At 24.7% G+C, this 20,861-nt stretch overlaps 1 protein-coding gene across 1 annotated transcript; it reads right to left on the bottom strand.

Moving 5' to 3' along the window:
* Positions 1-19,085: 19,085 nt before the first annotated feature.
* On the bottom strand, positions 19,086-20,227 carry LOC145838705 (DNA (cytosine-5)-methyltransferase 3C-like). The gene is made up of 3 exons (XM_082946332.1): positions 19,944-20,227; positions 19,374-19,878; positions 19,086-19,094 (listed from the first exon to the last, which is right to left on the bottom strand). The coding sequence occupies exons 1-3, from the start codon at positions 20,225-20,227 to the stop codon at positions 19,086-19,088; spliced, it is 798 nt and encodes a 265-aa protein (XP_082802458.1).
* Positions 20,228-20,861: the final 634 nt, after the last annotated feature.

Here is a 20,861-nt window from a genome sequence, read left to right as displayed (position 1 = left end):
ATTTTTAATACTTTTTTCTAAAAATAACTTTTTTTAACTCTTACAAAAATGTTTCAAAAAAAAAGTATAAAACATGTGAACAACACAATAAAAAATTATGAGCTTTTATTTTAAGCACTAAGTAGTTTTTAAAGTGTTTGTTTACATCAGTGGTCGGCACGGTGTACACTGGTGCACACTAGTGTACACGAAACTTTTTTTGGGGTGCACGAAACTTTTAGGGTACACAAAAGTCATTTAGGGGTGCACGAAATTTTGAGATTACACAAAACTTTACTTTTTGTCTTATTATTATTATATTTATTTAGTTTAAGCAACATACTTAAATGTTTAAGTTAAATCCAGCCCTGGTGTTCAGTTTAGCTTTTAGTTTATTGGCCATTTTACTCTCATGATCTATTTTGCTACTAAAAATCACATATCATTCTTTATATCAACATTGAGGCTGCAGTTTGCATCTGAAAGAATAGAGAGAATGATCGAAGATCTTTTGAATTCAGTTGACTTATGTGGAGGAAGCTTTCATCCAGCTACGACCATGATTATATTTAAAAGGTTAGTATTTTTCGTTTTACTTATAGTATTAGTAGATTACAATATTTTTCTTAGTGAAGAAAGTTCCTTTTATAAATTATTAATATTACCTACTTTTAAAACTAAACAATAATTTCTATGAGAATATTCACATGATAATTATATTATTAGTTCAATAATGATGAAAATTTAGAGGTAATTTTTATACTTACAGGAAAATAAAAGAATTTATGTTCAATTAAAAATACTTAAATTAAGATAAAAATAGTTAAAGTATATTAATAATTCTCTCTAAATAGATGCATAACAGTAGTAAAGAACAAGCTTTTTTAAGTAACAGCTTTAAGTTTTGAATAACACAAGTTAAGTAAATATTATACCTTTAAATTTATTTTTATATTTAATTAAATAACCTATCCATAATTGAATAGTACATATAAAATTTAAAGAAACTATAGGCTTAAATTAACATTGAGTTACTACACACTGAGGATAGTTTGAATTTTATAAATGTTTTTGAAAATCTCAGGATGGCTAAAACTTTTCTTTTTTTTGTAAATCTCAGGCTAGCTAGGTATGCTTTTTATTAAACTACTTGTTACTTAAATTTATTGACTTTAAAAGTTGAAAAATTTATTCTCTTAATTATTTTATTTACTAGCTATTTTGATCTGTTGGTTTAACAAAATATTTTGTATCTGTTGTATGATTGAAGGTTGCTCAGCCTAAGTAATTTTTATATTAGAAATAAAGTCTTATTAAGCATGTTTTTTTCTTGCAAAAGGTAGTCTAGTTTTGGTACTTGTGTAGAATCTTTGAATACATTTATGATTTTTTTTTTTTAAGCATGAAAATATATTTAGTCATTTATCAAAATATTACTTTAAGTATACTGCTACTTTTGAGCTTTGGCTTTCTCTTTTCTTTATTAAACTCAAGATGACCAAGGCTAGTTTTATTGTAACTAATGCAGAGTCCTACACTTAGGTCAACTCAGGACAGTATAAATGTTTTACAATTCCCAGGATAATTTGCTTTTTGAATCTTGTTCTAATATTGTTTATTTCATTAAATGAAATTTCTTTGTTGTAGTTTTAACATTTTTTTAAAATTCCAATTTTGATGATTGACTTGAGTTGTTTTTTAAACTTTATTTATATTGAATATTTATATATGATGTTTTTTAAAAATTTCAAAGTTAAAGAGTCAAGATAGTTTTTTAACTCGAAGAGTAACAACAGTGCTAATGCTTGTTCTTAAATTTATGAAATATATTAAGCAGTAATTTTAATATTTTTATTAGAAGAGTTATAGTTGTGTTTTTAAGATGTAAATCTTTCTTTATGCTTAACAAACATTTAAAAAAAGACTAAAAAATTTTGTTTATTATTTTAATATTTTATAATAAGAACTAAAAATTTATTATTTGTGAAATGTTAAGCTAGTTTTTTCTGTTTTAGTTGTGCTTATTTGGATATAGTTTTATTTTTTGAAAGTTTCAAAATATTGTACAGTTCCTCAGTTGTTTTACTTTATTTTAATATTTTGAAAGAAAACATACTGTTAATTGATATCTTTTTCAGTATTTTTATTATGTGAATGCAAAAATATAGACAGTTTAAAGGTTTTATGATTTATCAAAACTTAAACTAGTAAGGATTTAAAAAAATACCCATTTTAGGTTAGAATGTTTTTCCTGAGCTTGAGTCTGGTTTTGGTTTTTGATTAACAACCCTTTTTGCTTTAAAATTATAGTTTAGAATTGTATATTTGTTATAAATTTGATATTTCAGGTAATCAACAAGTTTGCCACACAATCAGAATAATCCTGGATACTTTAAAATTTTGAAAATCTCAGTATGACATAATATAACTTGGAACATTTTAAATTTCTTTTTTAAACCCCGGCTGACTCAAGATAGTTATTTTTATTTCAGTATAGTTTTAAGATTTCAGGCATTTTTTTTCTACATTTTGAATGAGATACAGTTAATTTAGTCCCAATAATATTTGTAATTTTTAGTATTTTTTGTTGAAGATATTTGTTTTTCTTGCCTTTGAAAATAAAATAAAAAAAATGAAAAAAAAACCTAGATGACTACAGTTCAGTTTAAAGTCATTCAGGACAGTCTTGATCTGTCAAATCAGTTTTAACCAAAAGGATTACAATCCTGTAAAACTAATTTAGCAGTATCTACATTAAATGTTTGACATAATAAAAAATGTTTTTTGTTTCAAAGAGAAGCAACCCTGGTCTTAAAATATTTAAATTCTTATTTTTTTGCAAATTATTGATTGTCCTTTTAACTTTTTTTTGCATTTTACATCTTTTACTTACTAAAACTCTGATTTTAAATATAACTTCTTTAATTAAACTAAGCTAAAAAAAAATATAACACAATAATAATTTCAAATATTTACAGTAAGATATCAAATTTACTGTTTATTACTTATCTTAAACCAAATATTTTACTTAAGGTGGTTTTTTATATTTTTTATAGAAATAAAAAGTTTTATAAGTTTAATCAGAACAATTTTTTTAAAGCTATAAAGTATTTTTTAATATTGATTAAACTAGATTAGAAATCAGTAATGACATTAGTTTTTTGATAAACTTTTTACACACTCAAACTACTTTGGATAACTCTTATGTAATTTTAAAGGTCGGAATACTTTGGCAAAGTAACTTTTAAAAAGATACTTATGCTGAGACATTATACCTCAATTGAAGAACTTACTTGACAAAAGGAACCACAACCCAGTAGCAGTTCTAATAAACAGCTCATTATGGTAGGATAGTTTAAGAAAAATAGGTCTCTCGGTATTTTAGTCTCTTAATTACACTAAAAAAAATTAAAAGTCAATGTCTCTTCTACTAATGTTGTTACATTTTTAAACTTTTCAAAAATGATTTATTCATTTTTATAAGTGCTTAATAACTTTTGAGAAAAATCTAATTATTATTATATTAATTCTTATTAATTTTCATTAATTTACTTGTTTTTTTAAAATCATTAACATTTTAATTAGTTTAAAAAATTACTTATTTTATTAGTAACAGCTTTTTTTTTCTTTTTTTTTTTGAACGTTGTAGTTTTATTTTCTTTATGTTATAGCTCGTTTTTATTCTTACTTATTTTAATAAGTTAAATAGTAGAATCCAAATTCTTAAACATACTTTTCAAAACTTAAATATATATAAGTCTTGTTTTTTTTAAGACATGTAAAATATTAAATTATTGATAAGTTTTAAATTTAAAAACCTTTCAGGTTAAAACTTTACCTTTTAACGTAAAGTTCAATATAGATTTTATGTGTGTATGATGTTAGATACTATTATATAATTTTTTGTTTGTTGATATTTTAGTTTATAAAGAATAGTTAATGTTTTAAATTTTAATAGTCTCATTTTAACAAGTTTTTTGTTTTAGAGTTTGAATGTTAACTGTTAAGTTTTTTTTTAATAATTTTTAGCTCATTATAAATTTGATTAAAGTTGGGTATGCAACTCGATGACCGAGAGGTCTTTTTGTGTATCCAGGTCCTTTAACCAAAAATAACTTTTGGGCATATAAACCTCATTAAGACCTGAATTATTACTAGGCATTAACTTTAAAACCTAAATTTTAGGTTTGATCAGACTCGTGCTAGCAACAAGTCCAACATAGACAGTTCCAGGTCAACAAAACGGATTTAGCTGTGATAAGATTTTTCATGTTTTTTTTTTCGTTACTTTTTGGTGTAATTTTTGTTTTCGCTATTTTTTCGTGGCAGTACATTTGTTAAACACATATAGTAATCGCTTAATAAAAAATCATTAAGTTAACTAAATAATTAAATTTACCATGCAATAAAAAGTACCAAGACTGCTGATTGTTAATTTAGATTGTGGTAATCTAGTTAGTATTTTAGACTTGGGTGATACAAGTAAAATATTGTTGTAAAAATTAGATCATCGATATAAGTTTATTAAAATGGATAGGGTAAAGTGGTCAATTTTAAGTTAGCGTGTAAAATTAACTGGGTGTTCTCGAATTATTAGTAAAAAAATCGATTAAAAGTATTTACATATTCTTCAACACTAGCGGCGCTAAAGAATGAAAATTGGGGTGCACCGAATTTTAATTTTGTGATTAAGGGTTCACGAATTCAAATTAGCGTGCCGACCACTGGTTTACATAACTAATTAGTTGTTTTTTATGCAAAAACTTACAATAAATCTTAGAAACAACAACAAAATATGTATGATGCAAGTATTTCTTTTATACTTTCTTTTAACTAAACGCATATCATTTTTTAGTTAATATAAACTACTTTAATCTAGTTAAGTAAAAAAACACATAGTAAGTTTTTTGATAGATTAAAAAAATAATTGAGTTGGTAATTTTATTACGAAAACATTTCTGTAAAATATAAACTGGCAACGAAATTACATAAATTCGATAAATTTAATTTCAAACAACATAACAACTTTTAACTAAAATTTTGATCATTTTGTAGAAAACGACTAACACTTAATATATAGTAGGTTTATGACCACAAACAGATTATTTTTAAAACAAAACGTTATAATAATATCAATTATTTAAAACTTAGTTGAATAACATCTATATATGCATGTTTAGACTGCCTAGTTTAAAAATATTGAAATATTAAAATAAAGTTACAGTAAAACAGTATTAATTTACACGATATGTGTTTCAAGCCTAAGTTTTAGTTTAATTTGTAAACATTTTTTCAAAACTTTGTATAAGCAGTTATTTATTTTACAGAAAACAAAAAGAAAAAATATCTTTAAAATGCTGCATATAAAAGTGTTAGACACGAAAGTTGTTGAATTTTTCATAATCAGTATAGTTTCAATTAAATAACGTTTTTAAAACAAAAACACAAGTAATTTAAATTTAAACTTCTAAATTCTACAAAAAGTCATCTTTTATTTATTCAGTTTTAATTTTTTGTTATAAACTTTGTACATTTAGCTAAGCAAAAGCTTTACGAAATCTACTAACGTTTCAATTGCGCAAAACTCGTTGTTGTTGCTTTAAAAAAGGTACAAAAGTTTGTTAAGTCGATTGATTATTTACGACTTAAACTTGTTATACATTAAAAAAAAAAAATTCTTAAAACATAACACAATACTACTACTTGTGTTTTACGTTTTAAAGTTTCGTCGTAACAGTCTGAGTTTACTGTTATTGACTTTTTAAATACGAACTTAGCTTAAACCTAGCATTTATTAGTTTAAAACAAGTCTATGCACTTCTGAACGATTTAAATGCTCATCAATTAAATTTCGAGTTTTTGAATTTTAAAAAGTTAAATTTTTTATAAATTAGAAAACTTAGTTACACCAAATAACAAGAAGAATATTAAAACAGTAAAAATGCTAGTAATAAAAAGTGCGTATAGTTTTTTTTAGCTAAAATTTACACTTTTTACGGATAAAACTAAAACTTTTTCGACTCTAGGTTTAATTTTTGTACTACCTTTTAACTTTAGATAAAAGTTTAAAAAAAGGGCTTTAAGTATTAGGTAGTTAATTTTAATATATCTAAAATGAATATAATTTCAGAACAAAACGCTAATAAAACGATTGGCTATCTTGTTTAAAACTTTTCAAAAAAAATTCAGAAATTTTTCATGTAAAATATATGTAAAGTTTTTACATTATTTTTATTTTTCATTTTATACAAAAAAAAATATTTGATGCTAAATATATACTTTTTAAATTGTAGCTGAATAATTTTTTTTAATGTTTAGATTAGTTAAAACATTTTTTGATAATTTATAACTATCATCAACAACTTAACTTATGCTAATTTTAGTCGAAAAAAGGCTACGAAAAGTTTTTTTTTTAAGTTTAACGCAAAACATAAAACTATTATAACTATCTCATACTTGTGCATTTTGACAATAAGTATTAATGATTTGAAACTTTTGTTGAGAATGATCTATACATGCGTACCCAGACTTTTAAATTAAAAATATTAAAATATTTTTATTTTTTTAACTATTTGGTACAACTCACCGATACCAAGTAACAATAAAACAGTAAAATCTTGCAAGATGTGTAATTTTAACAGTCTAGTTATAAGTTTGTTGTAGAAATGTTATTAAAAGCTTTGAGTGAGCAATTAATTATTTTCATTGAAAAAAAAACATAACAGTTTTTAACTGTTACCATTATAATATCACATACGAAACTAGTTTTAAATGTTTTTCAACCAGTAGGCTTTCAATCAAAATAACGTTTATATAAACAAAATACACGTATTCTTAACTTCAACTCTTAAAATCTGTAAGGAGACATATTTTTGTTATTGGTTTAAATTTTCTATGAAAATCTTTAAAAAAAAACTAAGCCGATATTTTTTCAAATATACAGAAAAAAATATTGTGAAAATGTTGTTTAAATTTTGGAAGTTTTGTTTCAACAACGTATTTTACGCTAGGTGTTTTTTAAACTACAAACTTAGTAAGTGCCTATCCTTTAATAACCTAAAACAAAATCTCTGCATTACTTAAGGATGTAAATGTTCGTCGATTTTGATTTAAACGTTTCTTTAATGATTTTAAACCTTTTTGTGATGTAAGCTATAACAAGAATACTGAAATCACAGTTTACGTCATCATTGGAATATTCAATCTGGACAAGACAATATAAACACATTAAAAGTCAGTGTATTATGTGTTCATTACTTTATATTGGTTTTTATGTTCTTATTTTTTAAAATATATCATTATATCCAGGTATGGATCCAGGTAATTTTAAAATTATTTATAGGCAAAAGCTTTTAAGTACTTAATAAAGCTTAATTAAATAAAATAATCTTAACGTCAATGAATTCTAACTCAAGCGATAGAATACTATATACAAAATACTTGAACAAAATACACTTTTTGAATTTTGTCTAGATATATTTTTCTGTCTTGATAGAAAAGCTTTTAATATTTCTTTTAAATAAACTGAATAAACATTTGAAAAAATAACCAATTAACTTTTTTTAATTTTTTTAAACAAAAATATGTTTTTTTTAGTTATGCATGTAATATTAAATAAGTTTTTAAAGTGAAGATTACAAAAACACTTTTTTTTTTAATTTACATAAACTTTTACTAAAATTTTCCATTAGAAATATGAGAGAAGTAAAAAAAAAAAAACTTTTAACAAATTTATAGTTGGTTTTCTTCAAAAGTAGTATTTTGTTTTCAACATAACTGTGTAGTATCAACATTATTAAACAAATAGCATAATTATAAATTATAACTTTGATTTTTATCATTTAGTGTTTTTAGCTTTAAAAGTAGGCTTGTAAAAGTTTTAATTTAAATACTTTCAAACTTTAGTTAAGGTCAAGTTTTAGTCTTTCTTACAGGAGTTTAGTATAATTTCATTAAGTAGAGCTTGATGTTTAGAACTTAATTATTTAAAAAAAAGTATGTTGAAGCAAAATTTGATAATTTTGTTTCTGGCACTTTTCATTACTGTTTCTTTAGCATCAGAGTTTGAAACTGAAAGCAATGAAAATTGTACTAATGTGAATAACGACCCTACAATAATTAATGCTACGGTTAGTTCTTACAAATACTACGTTTAGTAATTTATGTAGTTCATAAGCATATTTTAACGCCTACATCAGGTAGTTTTTATATTTGTTTAACATTACAACTAACAACAACCTATGAAAAAAGTAATATCAAGTTAACAAAATTTTTCGATAATTTTATCTATTTAAAAATAATAATATGTTACAAAATAAAGAGATGTAGTTTTTGGTTGTCTAAAAAAACACTAAACAAACTAAAAAAGTACATTATATTATTTTAAGTAGATTAAGTAATTTATTTTTTTACAACTAGTTTCTCGTAATATTTTTTTTAACAAGAAGATGTAAAGTCAATTGATATAACTGGTTTAAATTTCATAATGTAATATAAAGCAGTACTAGTTTTCGTACTAGCAACACTAATAACTGTGTACTAATCTGAATAACGAACCCTCATAAGATAAAGCCTCTGTTCGTTTATTTATCGAAACGTAAGAAAAAAATTAAGTTTTAAAAGTATTTTTAAACGCGCACATCGTAATAAATGTACTATGTTTATTTTATTATAACAAGTAACAAAAAACTCAATAAATTCCAAACACAATTGGTGAAAGATAAGAAATGTAATTAAAGATAAGATAAGAATTTTCAACACTTTTTTATTTATTTCTAACAAAGTTTATGGCAAAATAACATATAAAGATATAGTTTCTCAAAGAACAAAAACCATATTATATTAGTTTAAGTGAAGTAATTTAATATGTTTTGTTAGTCTAACTCACAGCAACAGTTTTATACATTTTGTAATGCATTGCTAGTTTTTGAATTTGTTAAACAAACTAGCTAGCTTTACTTCAGGCATTTAAAATACAAGTGTTAAGCTAAAAATATCTAGTTTTAAAATTTTGAATTAGTTTAAGCAAAAATTATAACATACTTTTTTATTCACAGTATAAATATCAAAATTTAAAAAAGAGTTACTTACTGTTACTAACGGTAGCAAACCAGTATCATGAAAGCTGCTTGTAAAGACTGCTTAAGTTTAAAATATTTGAAGATTAAAAACAATTGCTTTGTTCAGAATGCAATAAAGCTATGGTGTTCTGAAGCTTTTAAGTTTTTTATTAAAGCTTTAAAAGTTTTTTATGTTATCTTTATCTCTATGTCGACTTGTTTTTTTTTGTGCTTTCGTCATTAATAAGAGATTTTTTTATATAATTTTAATTACAAAGTTTATAAACTATACTTAAACCTTTACCTGCTGTTAAATATGGAACAGATCATTTCTCCTCTCGATGAAAATCAATCTTACAATGTGTGGACCTGTCGAGTTCCTTACTTCTACCAGTTTAAAAGATATTCGCTTTGGACTCTGATAAACGACACGTATTTTTACGGTGTCTATCCTAAGTACTTTGACAACAGATTTTGGCAAAATGACGTCAAAGCGAAAAAGGAAATTTTTGAAATGATGACTAAGTACAATAGAAGTGCAGAATATGACCCGTGGTTTCTCAAGCATGAAAAATGGACCAAAGATTACAAATTTACGAGTTACGAGGAAATGTGCGATTATTGGATTAAAAACAAAAATGCTCCTCTTTTGGGTGGAAAAATGGAAGAAATTGTAAAAGGTTTTTTTTTCAAAAACATAAATTATCTCTACTAATATTGCTTTTAAAAAATTAGTGTAATGTATTTTAAACAAAAGAATGTTTTAATAACTATACAAACGTTTACAAAGCAATAATTAGACGCTGTTTGTAAAAAAAAAAGAAAAACTACTTCAAATAAAATTTAATAATTTACTGAACTAAAATCTACAATTTCATTAATAAAGCCTTAGGTATTTTGTTTATTACAACAAAGGAACATTAACACTTGGTTCAGCACTACTTTTAATCAAAATTATAAGCATGAGTAGCCATTTGTATGAAATTAAAAGTCAATTTAAACAACCTAAACTGTTACTAGGTGTTTTTAAAATATTACAGGAAAAATTTGGTCGTCGACTGGTCTTCAAGAACGCGTTCACCACACTTATGGTTATGACTGCGGCTGGGGATTTTGGGGATGGTTCTGGTATGGTACCGATTGCATTACGTGGCATACCCAGTTCACTGCAACGTTAACGAAAGAAACGCTGAAGTACAACACACAATCGATGCAGATTGAGAATAGTCCAAGTTGTCCGTGGGAGATTTTGAAAGACGGAAAAGGCCAAGAGAGAAAGTTCAAACGGTCCTGCAAGACCCATTACTCTGTTATTAGGTCGATAGAAGTATTTATATGGCTGTAAAAAATATTTTAATAAGATATTTTTCCTTCTTAATGCTGCAACACATTATTTTCGAGTATCATCAATTTTTGTCTTCATTTCAAAGTTTTTCTTGTTGTTTAATGCTTCTTTTACATAATTACATGTTTTAGATTTATCGAGGAAGAGAATGGTAAAAAAGTTGAACTTCCAGACAAAAAGGGTTGTTCAAAGGTTTGTATATATATTAAATTTTTTAATTATACAGATTGTGTTGTTGTACAGTTTCTAACTAAGTCTCTTTTATTTAACGAATCAAAGGATTTTTTAAATATAAGCATTGTATTATAAATTTGACCTACATTAATATATAGAACTTGTATTCATTTTTGTTTTAGGCTGATGTTAATTTTGAATTTTTTTTACATCAGACTTCAAACAATATTTTTTATTTAAGCTGGACAGAACACTGCAGCCAGAGAACACTTTTATACAAATATGCAACAAAGGGAATTCGCCTTATATTTTGGTCCCTAGTTTGGGTCTCTACTTGAAAAACTTCTGGTTTTGCAGTTATCGATTAAGGTAATTTGTTTTAATTTTTTCAAACATACCACTTTAAAAGTATATAATAGATGCTTATTTTTTATATATAGTAAAAATTGTAAAAAATTTAAATTGACTTCGGTTTATTTTTTAGGTTCTTCATACTTATGTGTATTGTAATTCAATAATAAATACATTCTTTATTATAAAACTCAAATGCTTTTCTTATAATTTGTATATAAGTACAGTACGGTATCGATAAGGCAAGCACTAAATCTAAACAGTGTGTGGAATTAGATGTTTAAAAGTTTGTTTTTGATATTTAACAAAGTATTGACAAGTAATATCTATATAACTACTGCAAATATAATACAACCATTTTTAATAAATATAAAATAAATTAAAAATTTGTATTTGTAAAAAAAAAGTAGATACTAACTAGTAAATACTTGTAGTGATAATGATAAACTTTTCTCAAAACTGAAAGATACGCGTTAGACGTAAGGTACGCACTTTTCCTGGGTTTAAGGTATAACCTAAATCATATCACCACTGTAGTATTACTTTGGCAACATTAAAATTTAAAAAGTCTATTAAAAGTATAAGTAATTTGATAAAATGTAAAATTTGAACTGAGTATCAGGTTTATTAACAATTTTATATAAACTTATGTAGTTTAGTACTATTATTAGTTTTGTTTAAATTTACTTTTGAATTTTTATTGTATAAAAAACAAGCATTTTAAAAACTGTAATGAATAAAAAGACTTTAAAAGGTTAAATATGGTTTACCCTCTGTTGTACTTAATTTTATCACGTTTATATTTTTAAACTGATATAATTTTAGGTCGTGCCATCAAGAATACAAGACAATGCTATGTACTACAGACGGACATATTATTGCGACTAAAGAAGATTCAAAAGAGCTAAACAACATAAAAGAATTTATTTTAGAGAAATACCCTTACTATTATTACTCGTATTATTAAAAATACTTTAAAAGCCTTTTAAAACGTTGCATACAACGCATACTTTTCAACACTTATCTTTAAATAAAACTTAACTAAATAAGTTATAACTAAAAGTACTTGTGTTATTTTCTCAAAACAATAAAACACAAAGTTTTAGCTATTCGACTTAAACAGACTTTATTAAAAAAGATAATAGCTCTTTATTTTTCAATTTAGAACACTTTTAGAAGATGATTTGTAAACAAAACTACTACTTATTATCATTTTTACTTTACCATAATTCTAAAATTTTGTTTAAGTGCTTTTTTTTTGTTAGATCGTTTAGTAAAATTTTTATCGCTGAAAAATCAATCCCAGGCGGATCCTAATAGTATTACTAGTGATTGAAATACAAGATATGATTTAATTTTACTTATAAGTTTTACATGCATTTAAACTTTTTCAACAAAGCACTGTTTATTGTTTGCTGTCAAAAGTGCTCGTTTCACTACATAATTAAAGATATAATGAATAAAAACTTATACATTTTTTCAAATTATATCCTTAATTTTAATTTCTAGACGTTAAAACTTTATCATTGACTAATAGTTTGATAACACCGAACATAATTTAAGTTTTAAAAAACTAAAGTAACTAAATAAAACGTTGAACATTAGTTGTGTCAAACTTCTATTTTATATTTATTGTTAGAAAATTTAAGGTTAAGGTTATAAGCAGTAAAAACTTAAAACTATTATTACAAGGTGCAAATAATAAAAAGTTTAAAAATCATAAAAATAAAAGTTACTTAAAGTTTACATTAATCTGTCACTTAAGTACGCACTTACGGTTGAACGTTGTGTTCAAAATGAAAATTAATTTTTTTTTTACTTATAAATTAAAAAAACATTCCTAAAAGTAGTAGTGCAAAATTATTAGTTATTTAGCAAAACTACTTTGCATTAAATTAAAAAAACTTAAAACTAAAGAACCCAGATAAAACTGAACTTAAAAATTATTATCAAATCAAATGTTTCAAACAATCATAACACAGTTACTTATTTAACTAAAACAACAAACATTGAAATTTAATTTGCATACCCAAATATTAAAACGTTGAAATAGAAAATGCCAAAAAGGTCATAAAATTAATATAAACGAAAATAATTTACGCTGAATTTAACACAAATGTAAAAAGCGTATCAGCACCTAAATAAAAATGTTTAAATAAAGGAAATTAATGAACAGTATTATTTACATTTACATTTCCAATGATTGAAATATAAATAAGTTAAAAAAAGCAATATTAATGACAATGACCATTTGTTAGGCTTAATGAAGGTAATTAAAGACCGAAAATCATTAACTACGCATTGCCGGTTAGGTAATCAGCGTTAAGTTCAAAGTGCTAAATAAACGATTATTGTACTTTATGTATACTTATATATGTATTGCTCCTTCACCAATTCAATCAAAATGTAAATTTTTATTCTTTTACTAGTTATTGCACTCTGATAACCAAAACCGTCCCTTAGTGAAAGTTTAGAAAATTTACTGTAAACATTTTTGATTGAGAAATTCCACATACAAGGTTCATACGCATCAGGCTAAATTAGGTTAAAACAGTTTTATGGAAACATTTTTAAAATGTTGTTTTTTTTTTTTTTCATTTTAAATCGTGTCAGTAAGATTTTTCACACATCTTATTTTCTTATATTATAATAAAACTGAAAAAATGTTTGAGAAGTCAACAAAATAATTCAATAAAGTAATATTAGATAATTAAACGTATAAGATGTAAGATGTATACTGCTTTCATTTTTAGTTGTTAAAACGATTATTTAATATATTTTTCTAAAAATAAAACCAGAAACTGTAATAAAAATATTGCAAAAAGTTGTATAAAACGTGAGAAAATAGATAATAAAAATCACGGGACATTACTTTTTGCGTTAATTGTTTTTAAAGTTTAAAGTGTTTGTTTACAAAACTAATTAGTTCTTACATGCAAAAAATTTTACTACAAATCTCAGAAGCGACAAAAAAAATTTGTCATGCAAATATACCAAACTTTACACTACTTGTTAGTTTATATTGTTCTTTAAATAGTACAAACAATTCTAAATTTGCTCAGTCTTTTTTTCATTACTAAGAAAAATTTAAATTAGTTAGTTAAGTCTTTTTATGGATTAAATAATGTAAAAATTACTTAGAAATAATAAAGATATATTAGTTGTATGAAAAATTAGTTTAAGTAACTTCAAAAAAAAAGTTTACATGTGCAGTATAAATCCGCCACTTATTTAGTTCTGGGTTTTAAAATCATTAGTAAAAAAAATTGAAAATAAAACCTTATAACTATTTTGTACATTATCTTATAACTTGATCTAATACTTGAGTACAAAATACTTAAAGTATTGGGTGGTAAGTTTTACAAAACACTTGGATTGTTTTTTAAACTTGAATAAAACGCAAAAAAATGCATAGCTGTCTTGTTTGAAACCTAAAAATATAAATACAGCAACGTTTCATTTTAACTAACTTTCACTTAGTGAATCAACAAGAACGTTAAGCTAAACAATAATTTTTAATAATGTAGTTGAGTAATATTCTTTAGATGTAGATTATGTTAAATTCTTATTATTTGGTTAATTTATAATTGTCTTTTTTTTTTAATTAAAAGTAAAATTTAGACCTTCATTCAAACAATTGTGTTTATTATAAGAACTTTACTTTTATAATGGGGACATTTTAGATATTTTCCTTAATATCAAAGTCTAAAATTAATATAACTATGAACTGTACCAATGAAAATAACGATTAGGTTGAAACAAATTTAATGGTTAAGTATTTAGTTTTCTTTTATCTACTAATATAAATTGACTTTTTCAAAAAAACTTCATTTCTAGAAAACGTTGTAACACATCTTAAGTATTTTTTAACTTCAATAATGACAGTGTCGGTCGATACAGATTAAAATAAATTACATTTTATTTAAATTAAACGATTAAAAACAGTTTATACTCAATTTATGTTCATATGTTTGCTTTAGGATTACAAAAAGTTAATAACTTCAAATTTTAAATTGAAATAATCTGTATATATTTGAATTTTTAATTAATATGTTTGTTTTAGCAGAAAGCTTGTAAAATTCAACAAAAATCTTGTTGGGTTAATTTTTGTTGTTAACAATACAAAATGTGAAAACCCATTAAGTCGTTTAAATTTTCACAACTTGGATATGGTTTATTTTTTTAAGCAATCTGTTTCTAAAGCATAATATTATATGACTAATCTAATTTACTGTTTAAACAATTTTTTAGCAATCAGTTTTTTTTTTGTGGAAAACTAAACAAAATAAGAAGTACAAAAGTAGAAATACAAAAAAACTGTTAAATTTTTTTTAATCACTAGTTTTTCAAAAACTTAGTTGTTAAAAACAAAAAAACTAAAACTTTAAATGTTGTTCTCCGAAGACTGTAAAAAAGATAAATTATAACATAATTTTTTAAGCTTTCTGTCATATAGTTTTATATGTTTGTTTATTAAGAAAACTTTTGTTAAGATATATTATACCAAATTTTGTTTTAATTGTTGACAAAACAAAACGAGAAAACTCGTTAAGTAGCATAAATTTCTTTTTTTTGCATTCTAGTTTTAAAAAAGTATTTGATTGTTCATGATTTACTTATGTTAATTTCGGTCAAACGATTCAGTTTAGGCTTGTTAGAATATAAATAGGCACGAAGCTACAAAGTTGAAAAAGTCTATAAAAAGGTTATAAAATAAAGTTTTGCTTTCATCATTTTATAAGTAAATTCAAAATATGTAAAACTACTTTTTTTAAACAGCTTTTATTTTAAAAACAAAATTTTAATTGTTTAAATTCGTCTTTTATGAATAGGTTTAATGACAAATCTACCTATACAACATTTTTTTACAAAGTTTAAGTGCGTTTAAAATGTTTTTACCTCGCTATAAGATATATAAAAAAACTTAATTTTTTTAATGCGTCACTAAGTAGAGTATTTTAAAATTACTGCATTTATAATTTAATTATTTTTAGACTTGAGAAAAACAACAGTATTTTAAAACATTTTAAAACTTTTATAATTTTTCAAAGCTAACGATAAAAAATGAGAAAGAAGTAATTTTAAAATGATTATTAATAATTGAATATAAAATTTCCAAATAGTTTAGTTTTTGAATAACTAAAAAACAACTATATCTTGTACTAAAATTAGTAACTAATTTGATAAAATAAAGCATTTTTCCATTAAAGACAAGTTTTTGTTTTTTAAATTCTTTTTAATTTCTTTAGTTCTATAATTAAATACTTGTTTGATATAAACACAATTTTATCTAAATAGTTTTAAAAGGTATAAAAACTTTTTAAACTTATTTTCGTACGATGGGTCACTTCGCACGAAGGGTAATTTTTGCTCGGAGGGTCAACTTTGCACGAGAGTAAAAAAATAAGCTAATTGCAAAAAATAAATGATAATAAAACGGGTTAGTTATAACAGTGATAGTAAAAAAAGTTACTTTTATAGGGTTAGTGGTAACAGTGATACTATAAGTAAAAAAAAATAATAATAAATTTTAATAAGAAAAAAAAGAACAATTACCAACCAAGGCTAAGGGTTAGGTAAGGGTAACAGTGATAGAAAAAAAGGAAAAAAAGTGAAAATAAATATTACAAAGAAATTACGAAAAAGTTATTAAAGAAATGTTTCTTCGTGCATATGTGATACCTACCTAATTTAATGGCTTCTTTACTAGCTATTTACTCAATCAATTTTTGGCCGCCTTACTAATTAAGGCCACCTAGTAGTTTAATCCATATTGTTCATTTTGGCAAACCCTTATATAGACCCTCTAGTAATACAGAAGAAAAATGTTTACGTTAAATAAAATATGTAGCCAACAACTATTACCAACTGAAGTGTGTAGAGATGAAGTGGTACAACAAATCTCGCTATTTTTCTATTAAGCAGTTGATTGATAACAAACACAAGTCAGTTGTCTAATTCTATATTAAAAGTTTTTAACAAACGTAGAAATTAATTATTGCAACTGAGAAGTGGGAACAGCCAACTATTGATCTTATCGATTTGTGCTCTACCGTTAGCAAGTGACACAGTAGTTCATAAATAGAAACAAAATAAAAGACACAATAAAAATTAGATTGTTATTAAAGTATATTTTTTCATTCTCGTCACGTTCCAGAGAATAAGTTTAATCTATTTTATAATATTTAATCACATTATATGTCTATTTCGACTGATGAAGGACCATTTTTTTCAATTTGTAGTGGTTGCCATAGTAGAAATTTTAAGCATATAGTTATGTTTGAAACAAACAAAAGTAAAAAGTTTAATTGAAATATTGTAAAAGGTTAACTTACAAAATATTTAACTATCACTAACATTTTAAGTGCATACTTAAAACATACAAAAAAATTAGTTCTAAATTTCACTTTGAATTTAGCTTTTTTCTTTATTAAGATAAGTATATTTAAGTAATGTCTGCTCAAAACTTCTTATAAAATAGTTTTTGTGCTAGCGAACGACGTTTGTGATACTTGATCTTAACTAAATACTTTTGCCATATACTTACCAACATTTATAACTTGTTAATGTGAATTTAAACTAAACTTAACTTTTGTGAAACAAGTAACAAGGTTTATAAATTCAAAAAGAGAAAATAAATATAAAAGGGAAATTTAAAATAGCACTTTCGGAGCAGAAATATCTTGACGCTGCTTTTAAAAGAAATGAGAAACTACTCGTTAACAACAATTTTGTTATAAACTTTTTGTTGTAGTTATTTAAAAAATTGCTTTTAATTCAATTGTACGTTCTTAAGGGTATTTAATTATATGTCGATTATAATAGATATTTGAAAATTATTGATTTTTTATTGATCCCTTATCTAATATAAAGCTTTTCCGCTGTAATAAATTATAAAAATCTTGAAAAAGTTTCTTGTTTCTTATGCAGTCTTCATTTTTGTTTAAAGTAAATTTTCGCAAAAAATAAGCACATTTTTTTTAGTTTATGCATTAAAGTTACAATTAGTACATAGTTATTAACTTTACTTAACTATTTTGTGTAAAATTTTGCTTTAAAATAGTTTAACAAAACTTATTTTGAAAAACAAGAAATTTTAATAAAAATAGTTTGAGACCGTTATTTATATGATATAATCGCTTAATATAATAAAAGAAAATATTACAATTAAATTTTAAAAGAGTAGTTATACTTATAAAAAATACCAAGAATTTCATTTTTCCAGTTTAACATTTTCAAAAACTATTTTAGAAACAAAAAAGTATTAGAATGTATTTTTGGTTTATTATAATCAAGAAAAAATTATTGTTAATGTTCAGTAGAAAACTTTTAAATAAGTGTACAATAAGCCACACCGGTCTTTAAAAGGTGTATAAAATAAAACAAATGTCATCGGAGACTAAATACTTTATTCAAAAAAACTTAAGATAAAATTTTTGCAAAGTAAAAAACAGATTAAAAAAGGTAATGTATAATCTAAACTAATTCGTTAGAATCTAAATATTTCAACTTATGTTTCGAACATTTTACTTAAAGTATCAAGAGTCTACTGACCGTAAACCTATAAATAATTCAAAACATATACCAAGAATGTAATTGCTTTTAAAGGTAAATTATAAATGACTACTGTGTCTAAATAAACTTGGTCAATTTAAACTTATGTTAATCGGTTAATTTGTTTTGTGAAATAAATTGAAACTCAAAAACTGTTATAAAAAATGTTTACACACATAATCTATAAATTAAAAAAAAAAACCTATAAATAAATATATAAAAAAAAACATAGTCTATAAATTAAATTATTAATTTTTCAGTATCTACTTAACACTAAGCGTAAAACTATATTTTTTTTTTTAGTTTTTTGACATAGAAAAAAACATTGTTCTATTTTTCATGTATAAAATAATTAAAAAAATATTTTTTTCAATTTTTTATGAACTCAAACTGTGAGATAATTTTGAAATTTTTATGTAATAAAAGAGTATATATATTTAAAACTTGCTGTACAAATCTAAAAGAACTTGAACTTTTTCTTTAAATTCCAATAGAAAAAACTCGTAAACAGTTGCATATCAAAAAAGATTTTTTAGAAAAATGAAAATTCTTTTGTCGAAGATCATAAAACATTTAAAAATCTTTTTAGTACACAATTGAGGAGTATATAATGTTGTAATATTTTATGCATCCTGTTCAGTTAATAAACAAAAAATTAACAATCTAAATATCAATAACAAACTTATTGAAACATGTGAAAACCGTAAAGAATAATAAATCGCCATTTAAAAAGCATGAAGTAGTAGTAATAGCTAGCAAAACTAACCCTTGTAAAATTTTAAACATCATAATCAAGCTGTGAAAACATTTTCATTAGGAAGAAAACAAAACCTTATAACTAATTAGTTAAACATCAAGTAGCAAATAAATTTGTAATTTTATTGTATATCCATCTATCTTTTGAAACAAACCTTCAGCAACTTTAAAAGTTCAGTCAGCCACGGCACGCTGGATGACTCTGCAATCAACTTGCGTCTCTCGCGCGGCGACAAACCTTCTACTTCTGTGTATCCAGCCGGCATTCCGGTGACTTTTTCAACTTCCTCGCTACAAAGGTAGCAGTCGTCCGTGTGCCGATGGCCACCTTCGTTCTCGTGTATCAAAACGCTGTCTCTTCTGCTGTTCATCGTGTCGATTTCACGCTTGCATCTGAAATTTCTTTCATTGGTCAGACAGTCTTCAAATTTTAAATGCCTTTTCTGCCTTCCTTGTTCGAGATTGTCCGTCCTAGGAATGTTGGTCCAGAAAAGCCTCTTTTTAGCAACTGGACCGAACATTTTGGCGTTTAAACTTTTAGGTTTGCAGCCCAAATGACGGCTGACGCAGTCCCTAGTATACTTTTCAGTCGTTTGCGTGGTTTCGTATACCCAGTAAAAGGGAGTTTCTTCGCAAGTGCTACAACCGCCTGAAGGGCATCTGTGGTGCCATTTGAAGCATTTTGGTTCTCAAAATTTCAAAGGATTTTGAGAAAATCAAAAAACTTGTTGTCTTCCAGCTTTTTATTCGGGCTTCCTCCGATCACTAAATTTACTCCGAGCTCAGACAAAAAATCCCCTTTTAAATCTCTCACATCGCCGAAGTTCGTCACCTCAGGGTGGTTTTTCTTCAAGATTTTCACGCATTTTTCATCACTTCCGCACGAGTAATATTTGTCAATGATGAAACCATTATTTTTCAGCCCCAACGTTCCACCACACAAACCACCGTAAAGTGATAAAACTCTTAAACTTTGTAGATAATTTTTATTACTATTTTCAATGCACATGCTTTGAGTTAAGTCATTGTACTGACACGGACCGACTCGCCTTTGACAATAAGAAGTTTCAAATTTATTTCTATTGGTCTCACAATCAGCATCATTATTGTGGTTTAAAGAAAAGTTTTTGAAAAATTTGTCGAGGCAAAAAGGTTTTTTATAGAAAATAAATCCTTTATTTTTGACAATTGTTCACTTTTATCATTAAACAACTTGTTTGCAGTATTTTTTACTTAGTGATTATTATAAGGTGCTGAACTCATATAAGTTTTACTATTTGTCATGTCGGGTCGTTTTAGTGAAAAATGTTTTGTTCTGCTTATGTCTAAAACTTGACTATTTTCTAAAAAATTACTTGAGGTTATAAGGCTTTGAGAACTGTTGTTTGTTGTTTTTTGAGCAACATTTATTTTATTCTCAGAGGTTGTCTGAAACGGCTGGTTTATACTTTTCACAGGTTTTTGAATTTTCTAGGCTTCCACATAAGGTTTATCTTTTTTTAAACCTTTAACTTTAATTATATCTCCATCTAGTTTTCGTTTTAAAGCTTTATTTAGTTTTCTTTCACTCGCCTCAAGTTTTGCTTTTTCAATTTCTTTCTTTATTTTTGCACCTTCAACTAAGTTCTCTTGTGTTGCACTAT

The sequence above is a fragment of the Thalia democratica genome, chromosome 6 (assembly GCF_965202585.1).
Source record: "Thalia democratica chromosome 6, ktThaDemo2.hap1.1, whole genome shotgun sequence".
Lineage (NCBI taxonomy): Eukaryota > Metazoa > Chordata > Thaliacea > Salpida > Salpidae > Thalia > Thalia democratica.
This window is presented reverse-complemented; position numbering and strand designations above follow the sequence as displayed.

Coding starts and splice junctions, on each gene's coding strand:
- LOC145838705 (XM_082946332.1), bottom strand. CDS start 20,227: ATGTGCATTGAAAATAGTAATAAAAATTATCTACAAAGTTTAAGAGTT. Junction 19,879..19,943: donor AAAAAGCTGGAAGACAACAA/GTTTTTTGATTT, acceptor ATGGCACCACAG/ATGCCCTTCAGGCGGTTGTA.